Source organism: Eupeodes corollae, chromosome 1 (genome assembly GCF_945859685.1).
Source record: "Eupeodes corollae chromosome 1, idEupCoro1.1, whole genome shotgun sequence".
NCBI lineage: Eukaryota > Metazoa > Arthropoda > Insecta > Diptera > Syrphidae > Eupeodes > Eupeodes corollae.
In genome coordinates, this window is record NC_079147.1 from 52,500,547 (window position 1) to 52,520,055 (window position 19,509).

Below are 19,509 nucleotides of genomic sequence, written 5' to 3' on the forward strand. Positions count from 1 at the left end.
AAGCTTCAATATTTTGGTTTTCACTCTGAGATGCTTCAATGGATCTCTTCGTATTTAGAAACCAGAACTCAACGAGTAATTATTGACCACAAAGTTTCGAGAAGTATAAAATGTACCTCCGGCGTTCCACAAGGGAGTCATCTTGGCCCTTTACTTTTCCTAATATATATAAATGATATAGTTGACATAATACAAAATTGTAATTATCTACTATATACTGATGATTTAAAATTAAAACTATTGATGATTGTGTAAGAGTTCAACAAGATTTGGACCATATTTCTACGTGGTATTCTTTGAACAGTTTGAAACTTAATATTGGAAAATGCAAAGCTATATCATTTTCTAAATCTGCATTAGCTCTTAATTTTCAATATAAAATCGAATTGAATCTTTTGCCTAAAGTTAACAATATCAAAGATCTAGGCGTTATTTTTGATAATACTCTGTTTCCAAAAAAGCATATAGATTTCATTGTGGCTAAGGTGAACACCCTAGTTGGTTTCATTAAAAGGAATAGTAAGAATTTTATGGATCCTTATGTTTTACTAACCCTTTATACCTCACTAGTTAGGTCAAAAATCGAATATGCTGATGTGATTTGGAACCCATGCTAAAGAGTTCATTCTGATAGAATTGAACAGGTCCAAAGACGGTTTACTAAATTTGTGTTTCGTAAAATGCGTTGGAATTTTTGTCCAGACTATAAAGCTAGGTGCCAATTGCTCGGGATAAAATCTCTAGAATCTAGAAGAAAAATTCATGATGTAATGTTTGTGAGTCCGTTTTTGCATTCTCAGATTTCCATTTATGTACCATCTAGACAGTTAAGAACAAGTTGTTTCCTTTTTGAAAAACTGCATAGAACAAATTATGGACAAAATGAAACAATATCACGAGCAATTTCCTCGTTCAATGAAATATGTGTTATTTTTGATTTTCATTTATCTCGAGATAAATTTAAAATTGAATTATTGTATAAGGTTACATTTTAAATAAATAAGTACAAATTTTTGTAATTGCATCTGTTAAGCAAATCGCTTGTAGATAAATAAATAAATAAAAAATAAATTGTCAAAATTCATTGTTGCCATGGTGAATTTTTAAATTGATTCTTATCAAATATCTAAATAAAAGTATCAAATTGGCTGAATAACATTCTTACGTTTCTTGTCTTTTTTCGAATTTCGTAAGCTTTGTCGGTCAGAAAAATGTGTTTTTTTTATGTAAAAAGTTTACTTAGAAAATGTTTCACTCGTTTGTGTAAGCGTCTGGTAGCTCTATTTGAAATAAATATATTTGTTTGAAAATTGGCAGGTTCAGACAACATTAGGGACTTCATTTGCACTTTGCAGTCAACTGCATTCTCTGAACGTACATTTTGAACAAGGTAACTAGATAGTTTTTCAAGTGTCATAATCTTCAAACTGGTAACTCTACTTCACTAACCTGTACCTTCAGTTCATTGTACAAGAATTATCAAAAACATTATTGCCTACAAAACACTCCTCAGGCAAGCTACAAATCCATCTCGATTTGTATTTTGTATTCTAGAGAAATATTACTTCTTTCAATTTGACTGAAAGTTCGGCTTTCAGTTGAATTAAAAAACATCATCAATTGTCATTGTGACATATGTTCACTTGGCTTGATAGTTAGGTTAGTTTTTCTAGACTAACTTTCCAGTGAACTTTCCAATAAAGTTGCCTTAATTGGAAAGCAATTTTTTGACAGCTGGCCAGTCAGATACTAGAAACTTGCCTTACTTTTAAGTTCTTATGTCGCCTGAACCTGCCCAATGACTATCAGATTTTTGTTGTGACAGCTTTTTAGGTTTCCATTTGACTATCACCATCAAAATAGATGATTTTTCTCCACGTAAGATGATTATCAAATTGTCTATCACTTTTTTGCTATGGTTTGTTAGTGACAGATATTTAGGTGTCACTTTCATATATTTTGATTAATTTTTTGTGAGAAAGATAATTTGTGTGAACTTTTCAGCTCCACTATAAATTTAAAATTTAGTGAAAAAAGTGCAAAGATGTCAAAGGCTTCATGTACCTGCAACTGGATTTAACTCTTGTAGAACAGCAGCCAAAAGAATCCGTGATGGTATTAGGGATGATTTGTATGCAAACAATTATTTCAATACAAATTTTGCTAAGCGAAATAAATAGAAAAAACAATGTCAGAAAATATTTATTTTTAATAATTTTATAAGAAACAAACAATAAACAAAACTAAATTCACAACATAACAGAACACAGTAACAAAAAAATTCTACCTCAAAAGTAGTTTTAAGGCTAAGCAGTCTTGTTCAGCACTAACAGCTTCAAATCTCGCCAGCTCGGGATGTGCTTCCATGAAAGAGGTCATTTTTATTTGATGTTGTGTGACACTTAACGAAAACAAACATTTTAACTTAGTTTATAACAATCGAAAAGAATGCATACTTACATTTTAGCAAAAACTATATTTTTCAGCACAAAACAATTGAAAAGAAATATCAGCATAAAACACAACAGCTGATCGAAATGACATTTAAGCCTTATTGGTAACATGAAAATTTCACCAAGTTTCCCAAACTTGGATTTTTTTTCTATGGTGTTTGACATCATATTATTTGAATTTGCAAAAAAATCACACAAAATTTCATGTGACTGAACGTACGAATAATAATATGTAAGTGCTACCAAACAATCATAAACTTTAAGTGATGATCTTACGCAGAACAAAGAAGAGTTGATATCAAAATTGACTATTAAAACAGTGACAGTCAACTATCGCCTTATGCGATTCCACCCCTGTAGTCCAATCATTTATTCGTCCGAAATGTTTGATAAATGTTTTGGTCGAACTTGAGCCTTACATTGGTCCATAATATAATTAAAATACGTTGTGCACTGCTCATTCTATAGCAATATGCCCTTTTAATTTGTTCCTTTAAGGAGCTTAAGTATTTTAAAAGAAGATAGTTTCTTTTCTTTTATTACTCGTAGACAATGCTCAAGATATCTTTATCATGACATGACATTTCGTTTAATAAACACCCCAATTGCCAGTGTATGTCGTCTCGTTTTTTCGACATTTCTTGTTTTCTCCATCGGGTATAGACAACATAAGGGACTTCATTTGCAGTCAACTACTTTCTTTGAACGTACATTTGACTAAGGCAACTAAATAGTTAGTTGGTAAAGTGTCATAAACTTCAAATTCGGAACTTTACTTGACCAACCTCAACTTTTAGTTGATCGTGTAGAAACTATTAAAAACATAAATAGAACTTCTCAGGCAAAGTACAAGTCCATCTTGACTCGTATTTTGTACTTTTAATAAATATGTATAACTTATTCCTTTATAAGAAACATTTTAACAAAACATAAAATGGAATTGAACAGAATATAAATAAATCAAAAACTAATAAAGTTCACCTTTCAGTTAAATGAAAAAAACATGATCAACTGTCATCTTGACATAAGATTCACTTGACTTGCTAGTTAGGGCGATTTTTCTTCACTAAATTTTCAGTCAAGTAACCAATAAAGATATCTTCATTGAAAACAAATTTTTTGGTAGGTAGCCAATCAGATACTAATAATTTAACTTGCCCAATTATTGGGCAGGTTGAGACAACATAGGGGACGTAGTTTGCAGTCAACTGCATTCTTTGAACTCAAATTTTGAACAAGGCAGCTAGTTACTTTTTCAAGTGTCATAAATTTCAAACTCAGAACTTTACTTCACTAACTTCTACCTTCAGTTCATCGTACAAAAACTATCAAAAACTTTATTGTCTACAAACCACTCCTCGGGAAGCTACATGTCAATCAACATTTTTGTGTTTTGTATTGTAGAAATATATTACTTATTTCTTTTCCAATTTGACTAGGAACACTTTTCCACAAAAGATTAAATAAAATTGAACAACAAATAAAAAAAATCGTAGAGAAATAAAGTTCAACTTTCAGTTGAATGAAAAAAACATGGTTTACTTTCGTTTTGACATAAGCTGATTGACTTAATAGTTAGGGAGATTTTTCTTGGCTACCATTCAAGTCAACTTTCCATTGAAGTTGTCTAAATTGGAAGGTTATTTTTTGGCAGCTATCCAATGGGCAGGTTCAGACAACATTAGGAACTTCATTTGCACTTCAACTGCATTCCCTGAACATATATTTTGACCAAGGTAACTAGTTAGTTTTTCAACTGTCATAATCTTCAAACTTGAAACTCTACTTTACTAATCTGTACCTCCTTCAGTTCATTGTACAAGAACTATCAAAAACATTATTGTCTACAAAACACTCCTCAGGCAAGCTACAAATTCATCACGATTTGTATTCTGTATTGTATTTTCCACAAAAGATTAAATAAAATTGTGCAGAAAATAAATAATTTATGAAGGAATAAAGTTCAGCTTTCAGTTGAATTAACAAACATCATCAATTGTCATTGTGACATAAGGTCACTTGACTTGATAGTTAGGGAGATTTTTCTTGACTAACATTCCAGTCAACTTTCCATTGAAGTTGCCTTAATTGGAAGGTTATTTTTTGGCAGCTAGCCAATCAGAAAACAGAAACTTGCCTTACTTTCAAGTCGCTTATATCGCCTGAACATACCCATTATTCGAAGCCAGAACTTATTTTAAATTTCTAATCAGGAAATATTATTATGATTAGTGCTGAAATGTATGCAAATACAAGTAGCGATAGTGGCAAGGATTAAAGAAGAATGCGGAGTCTTCAAACTGCTCAATTAATTATAAAAGGGAGCAGATAAAACAAAAGTCAAATGCATTTGACTAAACTTGCCTAAATAGTTGGTTAATACTACTTATGGATGTTTACTGAAGTACACACTGCTTCTATAAAAAAAAAGAATAATGTTGATCTTTATGTTCTTGCTCCTGAACTTCACCCTATAATTGCAAAGACTGCAACGAGTGTCTGGATCCGCAGATCCAAGGGGTTTGAAAGCAAATTATTTCGATATGATACACTTGGGTTCAACCACTTTTTATAACTTACCAAATCCGCTACAGACTTTTTGTGTGAATATAAAATTTCCAATTGGTTCGGAGCTTTCCAAAAACACATTTTGTATATATTAATGGAATAAGCTATTGAAACCTTTTGGAGAACCCTTGTAATTTAGTTGATCAGTTTTGGTATTCCTTACCTTTTTTAATTAGTTTTGTCTGTTCCCTTCAAGAAACCCCCAATCTCGTTTGTCTGCATCAGCTCTTGACATTAGTTTTGATTTTTGAACTTCAATTGCAAATGTAAACAAATATGTTCTTGTTTTATTTTTCCTAAAGCAAAATAACAATAAATTCCATAAAACTAATAATTTAAGATGAATATTTACAGTTCTGCTAGCAGCCATTTTCTGTTATGGGCAAATTTTTGAACGAGAGTTTTCTTCTATAATGTAGTGGGTTAAGTTAAAAGCTTGGTACATGATAAAAAGCGTTTCGCCTCGTTTCTACTCGCACCTTATATAATTTTTAAATTCTGTATAACACCAAATTAATTTTATAATTGCAGTTCTGAAGTAGTAGTTTAGCATGTTTCCACCTCTTAGCAAATCAAGCATTTCGTGGCAGAAGGAAGTTACGAAAAGTGCAGTGGTAAAGGTAGATTTTAATCTAGGCCTTGCTCAGCCAACAGTTTCGGTAGTAAAAAGTGCTAGACGTAGCAAAAGAATGTCCACAATAGATTAAGGCTCATATGACAAATGACGAGATGAATTTATCGAAAATCCATTTTTACCAGAAAACCAAATTTCCTGGAGTAACAGGTTGCAGCGATGGAACTCATGTTTGAGCAGAGCTCGAACTGTCAAAAAAATAATTGTGTTTCTTTTTGAGATCTGATCGTTCAGAGCTTTAAATTCTATATATGTTTCTTTTTAAGTTCTGAACATGTTCAGAGCGTGCTCTGTGAGCATTGAGTTTGCTCAATGCTATTTACTCCCGGAACTTGGAGACGATTTTCCCTAACATTTGTGTTGCTCAATGTGTGTTTTCCGCCATACCTGTAACAGTAGCTAGTGCCAAACGTTCATTAAGTGTCTTTGCCAGAACAAAGAATTTTCATCTTTCGTTATTGAAATAAGTAGGAATCATCTTTGAAAAAAAAAATGGTAAATATGGGGGAGGCGAGATTTTCCGCACTGGGCCCGGAATTCCTCTCGACGGCCTGATACCAGTTTTTAATAACATTAAAATTATTGTTTTGTTTTACTATTCGCCTCGTTAATTGAAAAGAACCCAATTACTACTTTTCTTTTTTGTTTCAAAACAATGACGGTCTAAATTGTATCCCTATACCTATGCCACTTTAAAGTTATTCACGGACACTTCTTGTCTATTGAAGTACTATCAAATATTCCTTGATAAAAAATATCTCTCAAGTTTACCGTTCGGATTCAGAGAAACATATTTTTGAGTCCTCTCCATTCCCCCCATTTTTCTCACAGAAATAGTTTAAATCAATTAGCCCTGTTAAAATCTATAAGAGCTCTACCAAAATGTTTGTATGAATATTAATGAAGTTTATTAACTTTTCCATGTTTTTTATTTTACTTTAAGCTTGGAGGCATCAAATATGGGTGCTAATGATGAAAAATTACTAAAAGAACTGTTAGAAATCTGGCGAAATATAACTCATTTAAAGTAAGTACTTTTCAATCTTTTATTTTTAAAAGCAAATTTATTGACATTTTTTTTTTGTTTTGAACAGAAAACGAGATGAAGAACTTGGCATCAGACAACAAGAACTACAATTGGAACATCGACACGCACAACTCAAAGAAGAACTGAATATTCGACTATCTGGAAGTAGTAAGTTCCATTAAAATTCCAATACAAAAAATACACCCCTGTATTTAAAAACCAAATACATATTGTTATTTCGGTAACCGTGTTCAGGACAACTTCGCCATACCTTTAGTTTTAGCTTAGAAAATTCCTATTCCATGGTTGAAGTACTCCTGAACACTCCAGCTGAAATATCTAAACAAAATTTTATAAATAAGACAGATAATAATTAAATATATAAATATATTTAAAAAAAAGGCATGTTAACCATTAACTAAAACGCATGAATTATTATTATTATTATCATGAATAAAATAGAACTGGAAAAAAGTTCAGCCGATGTGGCAGCCGAAGGGGCAATACTTAATGAAATGCTTGAAATTGTTGCCAAACGGGCAGCCTTAAGGCCAACCTCATCAACCTCCTCTCCAGTGGCCAACCCAGGAGCAATTGGTCCAATTGGAGGAGATGATGTAGTTAATGATGGTATTACATTCAGTGGTCGACGACGATCGCGTCAAATTGACGAATCAGATGTAAGTCAGGAAAAGAGCAAATTGTTTTTAAGTCATCATAATAATTTAATGACATTGGCAATGCTTTTCATAATATATATTTTGATAGTTTATAAAGCATGCGATTATACATATTTACTATTAAATTGACTTTTTTTAATGTAATATTTTTGTGCGTGAGAAATTAATATTGTATTATTTTACATTTTAAATTTATAGCACTTTTATTTTTAATATTTCTATTTGTTATTTTATATGAGTCAATATGAAAACAAAATTAAACATTTTTGAATTTAGCAAGCACACAGTTTTGATTTAATTTTAATAAAAAACACTTTTGATTTATGTTTTATTATATGCACTTGATTTTTGAATATACACAAGAAGAAAAATTATACTCATATTTTTACACTCAAGTTTCGTTTCTTTTTGCATGCATGCGTTAACTTTGGGCTTATCTAAGCGATTAGTTTTCTTTTTATTTTTGTAGTAAATTTCAATTACACACTTTTCTGTTTTGAGTTAGTTTTGTAAGCCATCGAAGGCGTTTTTAAAACCTAATGCTCTTGTGGGAAACCAAAATCTTATAATAGTTTTTTAGAAAGCTTTTATTAGACTTGCTTATATGTAATTTCATCGAACATTAGGTTGGTTTAGCGACCTTAATGCGATGTAAGGTTTTGTAATGGAATTCGTTTGTAAATTCCATACAAAAATGGTTGGAGAAAGCTTTTGCCAATTTATAAAAATATATACATATATTATTTCACTTTCATAGTGCCTTGAGACTCTTTTAATGCACTGCACTTTTTGAGGGACTGTATAAATACGGCTTATCAATTGCAGTATAGTCTTACTCGGATTATCTTAAACAAAAATATCTCGTGTAAAGTTATCATTACCTAACCTTTTTTATTTAGGCAATGAACATCATTTCTATATTCTTATATTGATTAAATACTCCGATAAAGAATGAACTTCGAAATTATTTCACAGCTATTCAATATCAAAATCCCAAAAATAACACTGGTCGACAAAATTACGTTTTTTTTCTGTCCCACAAAAAAAACAAACTTTTTTTAAATAATTAAGTTGTCCTAAATTCGAAACTCGCCTTAAATTTTGTCTATCATATCAGGTTTTTAAAATATGCCCCTTTAAAATGCTAAAAACAACAACAAAAACGGAGCTTTTAAAACTAAAACTAAAAATATCTCCTAGCAATAATTTGTAGATGATTTTTCAAAGTACTAATCTTTCTCTTTAAGATACAATTTAAATCATTTGATTATCTTACTAAGTTCCTCGAAATTCTCATTAGTCATGAGTAGGGCTAGGACTTCCATTCACTTATAAAAGCAAAAAATTGGAAATGTGCACTTAAAATATGCATTTAAAATCATATATTTAACATTGTATCTCCCTCTTCTCAATGAACAACAAAAAAACTTAGTCTACAGTTTTTATAAAGAGAATCAGTCTGATTTATTTATTTATTTAAATTAAAAAATACACAAAACAATAAATAAAAATTACATCAGCATAAGAAAAAGACATCCCTCTGAATAACATTTTTTTTTTTTCAAAAGAACACAAGCAGTAGAAAAATTGACTTAAATCATGAAATTCTTCGTAAAGTTTATAAAAATAAAGCTTAGGGATTGGGTTTTTAAAACGTTTTATACATCGAAAAGGTACGTTCTACGTCAATTGACGTAAGTGTTGCATTCTTAAAGGCAGACATTTCATCGGTTGTAAAGTTTCTCAAATAATTTTCATAACTGCAACTCATATATTTTTCATTGTTGAAAAACCTTCATTTTGTACTAGAAAATTCTCAAGCTTCGTTCGTATGCCTGGACCAAGAGATCCTTAACAGCAGCAACTAAATCAATTCGATTTTTTAATGAGTCCCTTCCCTTAAGCTTTGTTATGGTATCATAAGGAAACCTGTAGTTAGAGCTTAAGAATATTATTTGGATTTTAAGTAAAAGCTGGTTCAATATCTCTTTTGCATTTTTAATTGCAACAGCATCATTAGAATCATTGAAATTATTAACCACTTCCTCAAACTCATCATAGTGCGTTCTTTGCGTAATAGGCAACTGCTTGTAGCCAGGTTATCAAAATATGCATTTAAATCAAATACGCAAAAATATGCGCTTGCGATTGAATGCCATTTTAAAGGAAAATTAATAATTCGTAAAGATAATTTGCTTGCTTCTAAAGTTTGTCAAAAAATATGCATTTGCATGGAAATCCTAGACCTAGTTATGAGTCTTTGATTGACTCTATATGAAATTTTGAGCAAACCTTCAATTTAATCTATTTATATTTTTGATAAATACGTTTCGGGTTAAATTTTTGTGCTGATTTCAAAACCAAACTTCAGTTTTATTCATTTGTCGAAGTTTCAAAAATACCCGTTTACAACATTCTTTAATTTTTCTTAATATATTACAAAAACTTGATATAATAGAATTGTGTAGACAATTGATTCATTGCAAAAGCAAAACTAACTTTTAAATCGTTTTGCCTTTTTCTGTTTGTAGCCGTTTTAGCATAAATGGTTAATCGTTTCTTTTAGAGTTTTGTAAGATAGGTAAAATCTAACAACTTTTGAAGCTTCTTCAAATATTATATGATATACTAAAAAGAGGGTGGGATGCGACCCACACTGATAACTTCCAATCCCGTCTGTCGATTTGTCTTGCTTAAAAGTTTGTCTATATGTGCTCGTATCAATTTTTACCAAATTTGCGTACTATTTTTTGTAGATTCAATTTCTTATGAAAAAACGGAATTTTGGAATTTTATATAAACATTTTTTTCTGTGAAATAAAATAAGTTAGAAGTCAATATTTTTAATTTTTGAAAAGCTATTTGAGTCGAAAGTAAATTTTTACCAAGTTTTAGTATTGTTTTTATTTTTTGTAAAAAACCTGTAAATTCGATTTTTTTCAAAATTTTCTCGGATGTTGATAAAATTAGTTTGAAACCAATATTTCAAATTTTTGAAAAGATATTTGAGTCGAAGATCAATTTTTACCATCTTTTGTTAATTTTCTGTATGTTTTTAATTTTTTGTACAAAAACTGTCAATTCGATTTTTTTAAAACTTGTCCTAATGTTGAAAACAATATTTCTTATAAGTAAAAATTATGAGAAGCTATTACCTCAAAGTTTTGAAAAGATATTTGAGTCTAAAACCAATTTTTACCAACTTTTATTAATTTTAGTTTAGGTTTTTATTTTTTGTAAAAAAAACTGTTAATTCGATTTTTCTCAAAATTTTATCAGATGTCAAAAACATTATTCTTCGTTGCACAAAATTGTTTTGGAGATGAAATTATATTTAAGTCTTAAAGTTTTGGAGGTGACACATTTTTTTTCAGGTCGCAAAAAAGGTCGCGAACGCACGGACGTACGAACGTACGTACACACGCACGCACAGACATCTTTTTAAAAATCTTTTATTTCGACTCTAGGGATCTTGAAACGTCGAGAAATGTCAAAATTTTCAATTTGACAAATCAACTGAATATTATAGAAAAAGATTGTAGTGTTTTTTTTTCAAATTTTAAAAAGTGTAATTCTCAAAAGCCTCACGTGATATGTTCATTTTCAAGTCAGATTAAAATTAAAGTCATTAAAACCCACTGGGAAAGAGGAATTTTCTTTCCAGGAAGGAAAGCTTGTCAAGCTGTTACATTTTTAATTTGTTTGTTGCAGAGTATTTTTTAATCTGGATTTTCGTTTTTCTACGACTTCGGCCAGGCAATGAGCGACGAACGACCGAAAGAAGAGTCGCTGAGCGATCAATCTGAGCGATTGGTGGTCATTTACTAAACGACATGTCGCGTGGCTGAGCGATTAGTTGGAAAATTGCCATCGTCATGTGAGGTTCTTCATAACTTACTAGTTGAAAGTCGCGTTCATATTTATAGATCTGTAACAAGACCGAAAATACGTAGATTCGGTGTACAACCCAATATATCGTGAAAGGGAAAATTATACTGAAATATATCTAAATCTTTGCAGATTTCCAAAACGATTTTGGCAATATTGTCGTATGTCAGTACCATCTTTTGATTTACTCTTGGAAAAGTTCGATTATATACAAGTGTCTGCAGAAATGGCTATTGACTTAGCTCAAACAAATGCAACCACCCAAGAAGAACAGTCCGGTTATAACAGAAGCTTAAGCAATGCGTTGAATACAAGAAATGAGCTTGCGCAATATTTTTGGGATTTCGGACATTTACAAAAAACACAATTTGTAATTAAAGATTACAAATCAAAGTAATTACAAATCTGTCCAAATTTTTCCCACTCTTTATCGGTGACATAATCACTGGGCGGCTTTGGACAGCTGTAATTAAACTTTAAGTGTTTATTGTACACATTTTTTTCTACGTCGCTCAGCGATCGCTTGAAAATTAAAACAGATTTGATTGCAGAGCGACGTCTTCTTAGGATTTACGAGTATGTGGCCACCTTTATACGATGTGTTTCAATTTTTTTGCGTCGCTCATCGCTTGGCCGGACCCTAACTCTTCTGTTTTCTAAAGTGTTTTAGCTAAAAGAACTTCAAACTTGAGACATTACTTCAAAAAAAAAAAACCTTCAATTTGCACATAAAATGCCACAACAGAATGAGTTGTAAATTGCACGTTAGTGAAAGTGTACTTATATTTTTTCCATTTTTTGACAATGGAATTATCTAAAGATTAAATAACTTATAGGGAAATACAGGTCGGTTTTCAGTTAAATGAAAATACAGTGATGGACAAAATAATAGAAACGATGACAAAAACTCGTCAAAATTCTTAACTCCGTGTATTTGGGATCGAATTCAGAGTTTTTTGATCGTCAGCTTAGAAAAACAAAGACAAATTTGTTCAGATAAGATGGAAAAAATCATGTCATAGGATCAAGGAATTTTAAGTTCCATCCCAAATATACAGAGATGATAGTTAAGGATGTTGCTGGAAGCACTATGAGTTTTTGCTATTATTTTTGTGTCGGCCAATTTTTTAAATTAAATTAAAAACATGTGCTGTAAACTAAATTCGGTCTCTAAGCATCGAAATTGTTGTTTTGTCGATGAGGAAGAGAAGCCGAAGCACTCCTAAAAGTTGTAGAAAGAATATAATCTTCATAACACATTACACTTAATGGAAGGCCAATCAAAATTACTTGATTTTAAATCACGGAATATGTCTAGGGTGAACTTTAAATAAAGTGGGCAAAGACAAGAACATCTTAAGGTTAAAAATAAAACAAATGTGTGGTATTCCAAACTTTTCAAGACATTTTTCAAGGTTGTTAGTTTATATGGAAAGATGCGATTATGCTTTTTAAAATAAATGTGCAACGACTATGTGTTACAGGATTAACAACAATTTTAACTGATAAATAATTCTATTTTACAAAAATACAGTTCCATTCTTAATTTGTTATTTATTATTTTTTCCAGGGCAAATTAGTGGGAAATACTTTAGAGATTTCCTATAATTATTTCCTTTTTTGTAAGATATTTTTTTAATGTTTCTTCCCGAAACGCGCTTTACTGCAATAAGATTTTCAAATTAAGATCGTTCTTATTGTTTTTTAAATCACTTTGATTATGAAATTTTTGAACGCTAGGGCACAATGTCTTGATAGTAGTAGTTCATTTTTTCTTCCTTATTGATAGCTTCGGGTTTTGTTTTTAAATTCGATTCAATATATGTGCGAATGCACCACCCAGAGCTCACTTTGTTCTGCAAATTCTTTCTAGTTCTAGATTATACTTGCAGTGTTTTTTTTTCGATCTGCATAAAACAGGTTTTGAGCGTTAACCCCAGTTAACAAAAAAATCGTGTGAAAGAATTATCTTGTCTTCTTACTTTCACAACATCAAACGCTGTCTTAAATTAAATTAAATTGATTCTAAAGATTCTAAAATAGAAAAAGAGGTCCTATGTCGGAGTGTGAAGGTATTACCGATGGTTGACTTTCCTAGTCTAACACATAGAGAGAGAATATCGACATTTTGTAAGCCTTCACACAATATAGCCGACAGAAGTTTATTTCTAAGTCTTGTAGTATAATTGTTCTGTAGTTGACACTTGTCAGAGCGGCCCCTTTTTTGTAGATGGAGTGCATTAGGTCAAGGCACCATTCATTTATCATTTTTTCATGCGTTCAGATCTTAGAAATGAGTTGGTACATACCTTCGTGTCACATGAATAGGGACAAGTTCTAAATTTATCTGTAACGGCTCGCGTACATTAAAACCGAATTCTCGGCCGATATCGGGTCGGAACAATTTGGACGATCGACCCGGACGTTCGACTGCATACACAGCCTCCGACCGCGGACGATATCGGTCTGGAGTCCGAATCTGTGAGGCTTGGATGTAAAAATAATATTTTTTTTAATGGAAGATTTCAAAGAAATCTATATTTTCGAAATTCATACCGTCATTTAATGTGCCAATGGATAAGACGAAGAAATATTTATGCAAAGAAAACAACTGAAGATTTGAAATTACAACCCATCAAATGTTTCAATCTAAAGATATTCTTGATCGAAGTTACAATAATTGTTTCTTTTCATAAACATTCCAAATCATTGAGAAGTAAAACGTTGATTTTGAGATATGCGCACCGATTTTTGATAGGGTTTTTTATGTTGTTGTGACTTGGGTGGGGTTTCTGTTGAGGTTCCCGGCTGCGATAACGGCGGGGAAGCAGGCTATGATACCTATGGCTGATGTTCTAAATATCTGAAACCGGTTGCGGTTCCGTATCATCTTCTTGGCTGGGACTCCCTATTTAATTTGTTTTGCTAAAAATAAAAACGAGTCGTAGTAAGCGCAATAAGACTTTTTGTTTTTTCCGCAGCACCAGATCTTTCAGCTCTTTTTTCGTGAACTTGATGGAATGAATTGACCCGACAACTGACGAAAAATCCAACACGTTTGGGTTATGTCGGTTGATCGGTTACTATCAGGCGTCATAGGACGATGCCGCTTTCAGTAGTATACGCGCTCTCTTTCCTTTCAATGTGTTTGGTTCGATCGGTCGAGTTTGGGGCGACATGGCCCCAGCAAAATTAGGCTGATGACGGATTAGGTGTACGCGATCAATAAGGCCCTTTAAAGTAAAAACAAAATAACGACATGTCTTTTAGTTTAGCTAAATAATGGTTTCATTTAATCGATTAAAATAATTTTAAGTAATGTGTGCTGCTTCCTGATTTCTAAATTCCTTCAAGTAACCTGTGGTGTATAGATTCATAGAGTGTTGTCAGATAATTGAGCCAAATTTGGGCCCAGGACGGTTTTATGGCTTTTACATTCTCTTCGATTTTTTTGTATTGCCGTCACCGTTCGTAGACTTTTCTTAAAATCCATCCCCACAAGTTTCAACTTTTCCATGATGTTCAGGTCAGGAGAATATGGGGCCAATGGTATTAGGTTTAAATCCAGGCTTTTGTTGTCCGTGCGTTGTCCACCAAATAATTCAGAAAACTGCGGAAAAGCTCGTTCCAGAAACAATTTTCGTCATTTAAGAGCTTTGAAAATCCAGGTCAACGGTCCTATAATAGAACATTGCTCCCCATACCATTACACCAACTTCTTTACTTTGCAGTTTTTTAAGATAGATTTGTTCCTTTCTAAAATCGGGGAAATTGCAGCTATATCCTTCAGGTTCGTCCAAATAATTTTTTCTTTTTCATCCGAAAGACGACGGAATGCCAAGGTCGATTCTACCTACTTTGATTTGTTGCAAAATTAAGGGCTCTTCCCTGCAGCATTCCATGGTGTTTTTTTTCTTCATTTTTTGGTGTCGTATATGGTATGCCTTCTGTATCACCCGAGCAACAGTCGATCTACCCCAGCATCTCCCATGATTTTACTAATGGAAAGCCTTAAATTTGAAGCAGCTCTCACTAACGCCCGCTTTTTTTTAAATGACTTGGTCTTCTTTAGCCTTCCTTTAGTGATTTTTTCCATACCTCTCCGGGTCCTTGAAGTAGTTGTATACAGCATTTGAACTTCTTCTAATTTTGCTGGCTATAAAACTTAATACTTCTTAATTCTATCAAAGTAATACTCGTATTTAGCTCCCAAACAATCAGAGTGTCCTTTTATTTGATTTAAAACACTCTAATAATTTAGATCTTGTCCCTATCCATGTGCAACAAAAAAACAGATAGATACTTTTTATGACCTTCTTCGGGAAAACCGCCAATAAACTTGTATTTATCAACTTAATCCAGAAATTTTGCTTGCAATATAAACTTAATATATTCTTTCCACATTTTGATTTTTCCAGCATCCCTAAGGGTTTAAAAAATAAACCTATTCATGTGACACGAAGTGTTATTGCTACCAAAGCATATCCTGGTGCTTTTATGGCTAAATTACAAACAAGCTTTAGCTCCGGCTTCGTCTGCGTTACGGAGGGCCTGCTTCGAAGGTGCTTTGAAATGTTTCTGTTATTACATCCCTCCAAAGACCAAATATTTTGTTTATTGACATTTTTTTTACAGCTGTTGAACTGTCATACATAGCAAATTTTCAGAAAATTAAACTAGAGCTTCGCTTTGGAGTCACATTACGTTACATTACGTTCTTTTCCTTACGATTGTCAAACGAAACGTTAGGTCGAAGTTCCATTGTGATAGCATGCATTGAATTCCTATGGCTGAACTCGTAAACGTCGCCAAAGCTAAAGCGTGTTTGTGATTTTGAACAATTTTATACTATTTAAATTTACCAATCGTTAAGGGCCTTGCACATGAGAGCGAACAATGAATGAACAAATGGACGAACAAGTGATTTTACACATTTCAAAAAGCAAATTTCAAACAAAAACACATTTAAATTATAAGATACCAATTGACCCTTATGTAAAGATAATAAAATTAGCATTTCGTTCTCTAAAAGAAGACAATGATGTTAAAACAATTTGATAGTAACGAATTGCAGTGTGGTTGCTACAAACTGTCAAACTCTATTCGAGTTCCACATACCATCCACACTGCAACGAATAAATTGGGCGCATTCACAAAGCTAGTGGCTACGTAATCAAAATTCAACTAGAACTGTCTGGAATTGTCATATTATTGACAAAAGCAAATATATAAAATATGAAACATTTTTGATTTGATAACTTTAATTGTGTTTTTAAATTCAATTAAATCAAATTAAAGATTGTGAAACGTTAAAATAGTTCTTGTCGAAGGAGGAATTTCAACTAATTTTTTAGTTAGATTTAGCCAATCAGAATCCCTTGACTACGTATCCACTAGCTTTGTGAATGCGACCATTGTTAGCGCTTAGCTTAACCTCAAAATTATAAATTGAGTAATATATGGAGCAAAGGGTAATTCAATTCGTCGCTTTCTGCGAATAGAAAGAAAAGTCAAAGTATGCGAACATCCACAGTTCGCAGGTTGTAGCTCATGTGCAAGATGCTTAAACCGAACTTCATCTATGTCGTATTATTAAGCTACCTATCATTTGAAATTAATCTCTATTAAATTTATTAGTTTTAATATTTGTTAAGTTGACTTTCCATTTACATAACACTTAATATACTTTTCTGTAGCACTTTTTCTTTCTATCTTTTCTTAAAAATTTGTAATACTAACCTTTTACTTGTAAACTAACTTTCTAGACTCTCTACTAATAAGCTTTCCAATTACACAATCTTTTTTTAGTTACATGCTCTTTTAGTTTAACAAAAGACTTCTTTAAAAAAATAAAAATCAGTAGAATTAAAAAATATTAAAAATTGTTCTTTTTTATTCCTTCAGATTTGAAACAGCTTTCCATGGAATATAATTACGTATGAAATTTTTATGTCGATTCTACGTCTATTAAAATAATTAAAATAATAATTATACAATATTAAAATTAATTACAAACAAAAACTAACACATAATAATTGATATTTTAAAACAAAAAAAAAATGACATAAATATTTGCCAAAAAAAAAAAAACAAAAATAAAACTGCTGCTAAATTAGCTTAAAAAAGAAAAAAGTTACGAAAATATTTATTTTATTCTGCGACATTTCTTGTCTTCATTTTGTATAACTAAAACTATCGAAGCAATTATTTTAACATTTATTATAAACAAAAAAAAATGGAATTATAAAATTTCAACAACAACAACAAAAGTTATTAAATATTTTAGACTTAAAAATACATAACAATAAATGCCGTTTATATACACATACATACAAACTACAATTGTTGTATACAACACGATCAAAAAATAAGACAATTTTTGCTTAAGGACTATTTCAAAAAAAAAAAAACAAAAACAAAATCAATTATTCATAAATAAATTAAAAACAAATTATATTATTATGGGTTTTATTTAAAAATCCGAGAAAAAAAATCTGCGATTTACATTATTTTAAATATTAAATATTATTTAAAATTTACATTGTTAAATTTATTGAATTATTTTAATTTTATTTTTATTTCTAGTTTGATTTTAGTTTGAATATTTTTTTTATTTTATTATTATTGAGTTATAATATTTTTGTTTTCTAAGTTAAAGTAATGTTTATATATTATATTATAATTTAAAAATAAAATAAAAATGGACACTATTTTAAATATATTATTATTAATTATATTTTCAATTAATAAAGTTTTGTTGCTGATATAAATTAAGTTTTTATTTTTTGAGTTTTCTTTTTTTGTTTGTGAATTATATTTTTTGCTTTATTCTACTACACTAGACACTAGTTATTAAATTAATAAAAACATTTTACAAAATAGACTACACAAGAAAAAAACAAAGAAATAAATAAAATCGTCATCGTCGCAAAAACAAAACAAACAAAAACAAGTGAAGGAAAGAAAATATTGAATGTGTAAGATAAAATCGAAAGTAAGGAACCCTTTGTATTTGTGAGATATAAAAATTAATAAAATTTATATTTATATAAAGCTACAAGAATTTTATTTTTATATTAATCTACATGGTAAAGTAAACTGACAGATTTATGGTAAGTATATTTATTTGATTCAACTAAAGTGTTGAGTTTCTTGTGGTAAGAACCTAAAAAGTCTCCTTTCGATGACAAATTTGATGATTTTTAAAAAATTACATTCTTTCATTGAGTTAAGAAATATAATTCAAAATTTTAATACACGATATAAAATTAGCGGAAACATTCATTTTACTGTCGATGCGGGTAGCTTTTTAGCCGAATATTAAAGCCAAGATTTCCCAAAAACAAAGTGGGCAAAAAATGCGAAATGAACCAAAGCGTGATTAGAAAATGAAAAGTGATAAAATTGCAATTTTAATTCAATTTATTTTTTACTTAAGTTAATGCGGAGATGATGTGTCGATAACAAATCATAATGGACTGTATCCTACCATTTTTTTATCTTAAATTAAAAAGTTGTTGGAATAAAGGGGGCCTAACTTTATAAACTGATGAATTATAAAAATTAACATGAGTTTAACATGAAGTCGATGGCTAAAAAAAGAGTGTCGTTGGCGAGGTTCATCTCGGGTTGTTCAGTCCCGGTTGTCCTGATGGATGTTATTTGGGTGTGGCGGCGTTCGGCGGCGTTAGTATATTGACTCCAGGCCAGCATAAAAGGACACGTCGTCGTCGTCAGTGGGGAGTTTGTCGGGTGTCGTTCCTGATTGGTCATCCTTCTCATTAATTGGTTAGGGTGGCTGCCGACTTTGGTGATTATCTTCCTTGCTATCTGTGCAAGGAACTGGTCAAGTGGCTTGATTTCAGCTTCTTCGTAGACTCTACGATTACTGTAGTGCTTCTGTCGTTGACGGTCGACAGATCGGTAGTAGACTTAGTATCTTCCTCTCGAAGACTTTAAGTCTTTCCATTTGCAGTTTTTGATATGGTCAACCATATCGGAAAACCGTAGGTGATAACCGGTCTTAGCAGTTGATTATATATCAACATTTTCGTTGGTTTACTTAATCCAGTTTTCTTCTTCAAGAGAGGATGAACTCGATGGAGTGCGAGGTTTGTTTTTTGTTAAATTTGAAGCGCAGCAGCTCATAGAAGTGTATTCCCAGGTGTTTGGCGTTCTTCTTGGCTTTAATCCCTTATCCATCCGGGAACGTCATCGTCAGAACAAGGTTTCGGGTCACTGCTGCCGATCTACAGATGC

General features: G+C 31.4%; 1 protein-coding gene across 6 annotated transcripts in view; it reads left to right on the top strand.

Moving 5' to 3' along the window:
* Positions 1 to 18,313, top strand: part of LOC129938805 (F-actin-monooxygenase Mical) — a 230,362-nt gene extending 212,049 nt beyond the window's left edge. For 3 of the 6 annotated variants that reach the window (XM_056046576.1, XM_056046577.1, XM_056046581.1), the window contains 4 exons: positions 6,599 to 6,682; positions 6,750 to 6,850; positions 7,145 to 7,362; positions 17,155 to 18,313. In XM_056046576.1, the coding sequence (XP_055902551.1) occupies positions 6,599 to 6,682; positions 6,750 to 6,850; positions 7,145 to 7,362; positions 17,155 to 17,160 (409 nt within the window). In that variant the 3' untranslated portion in view covers positions 17,161 to 18,313. Of the gene's footprint in view, positions 1 to 6,598; positions 6,683 to 6,749; positions 6,851 to 7,144; positions 7,363 to 17,154 lie in introns of those variants that run through there. The other 3 variants (XR_008780483.1, XR_008780484.1, XM_056046579.1) reach the window with 2 other exon arrangements.
* Positions 18,314 to 19,509: the final 1,196 nt, after the last annotated feature.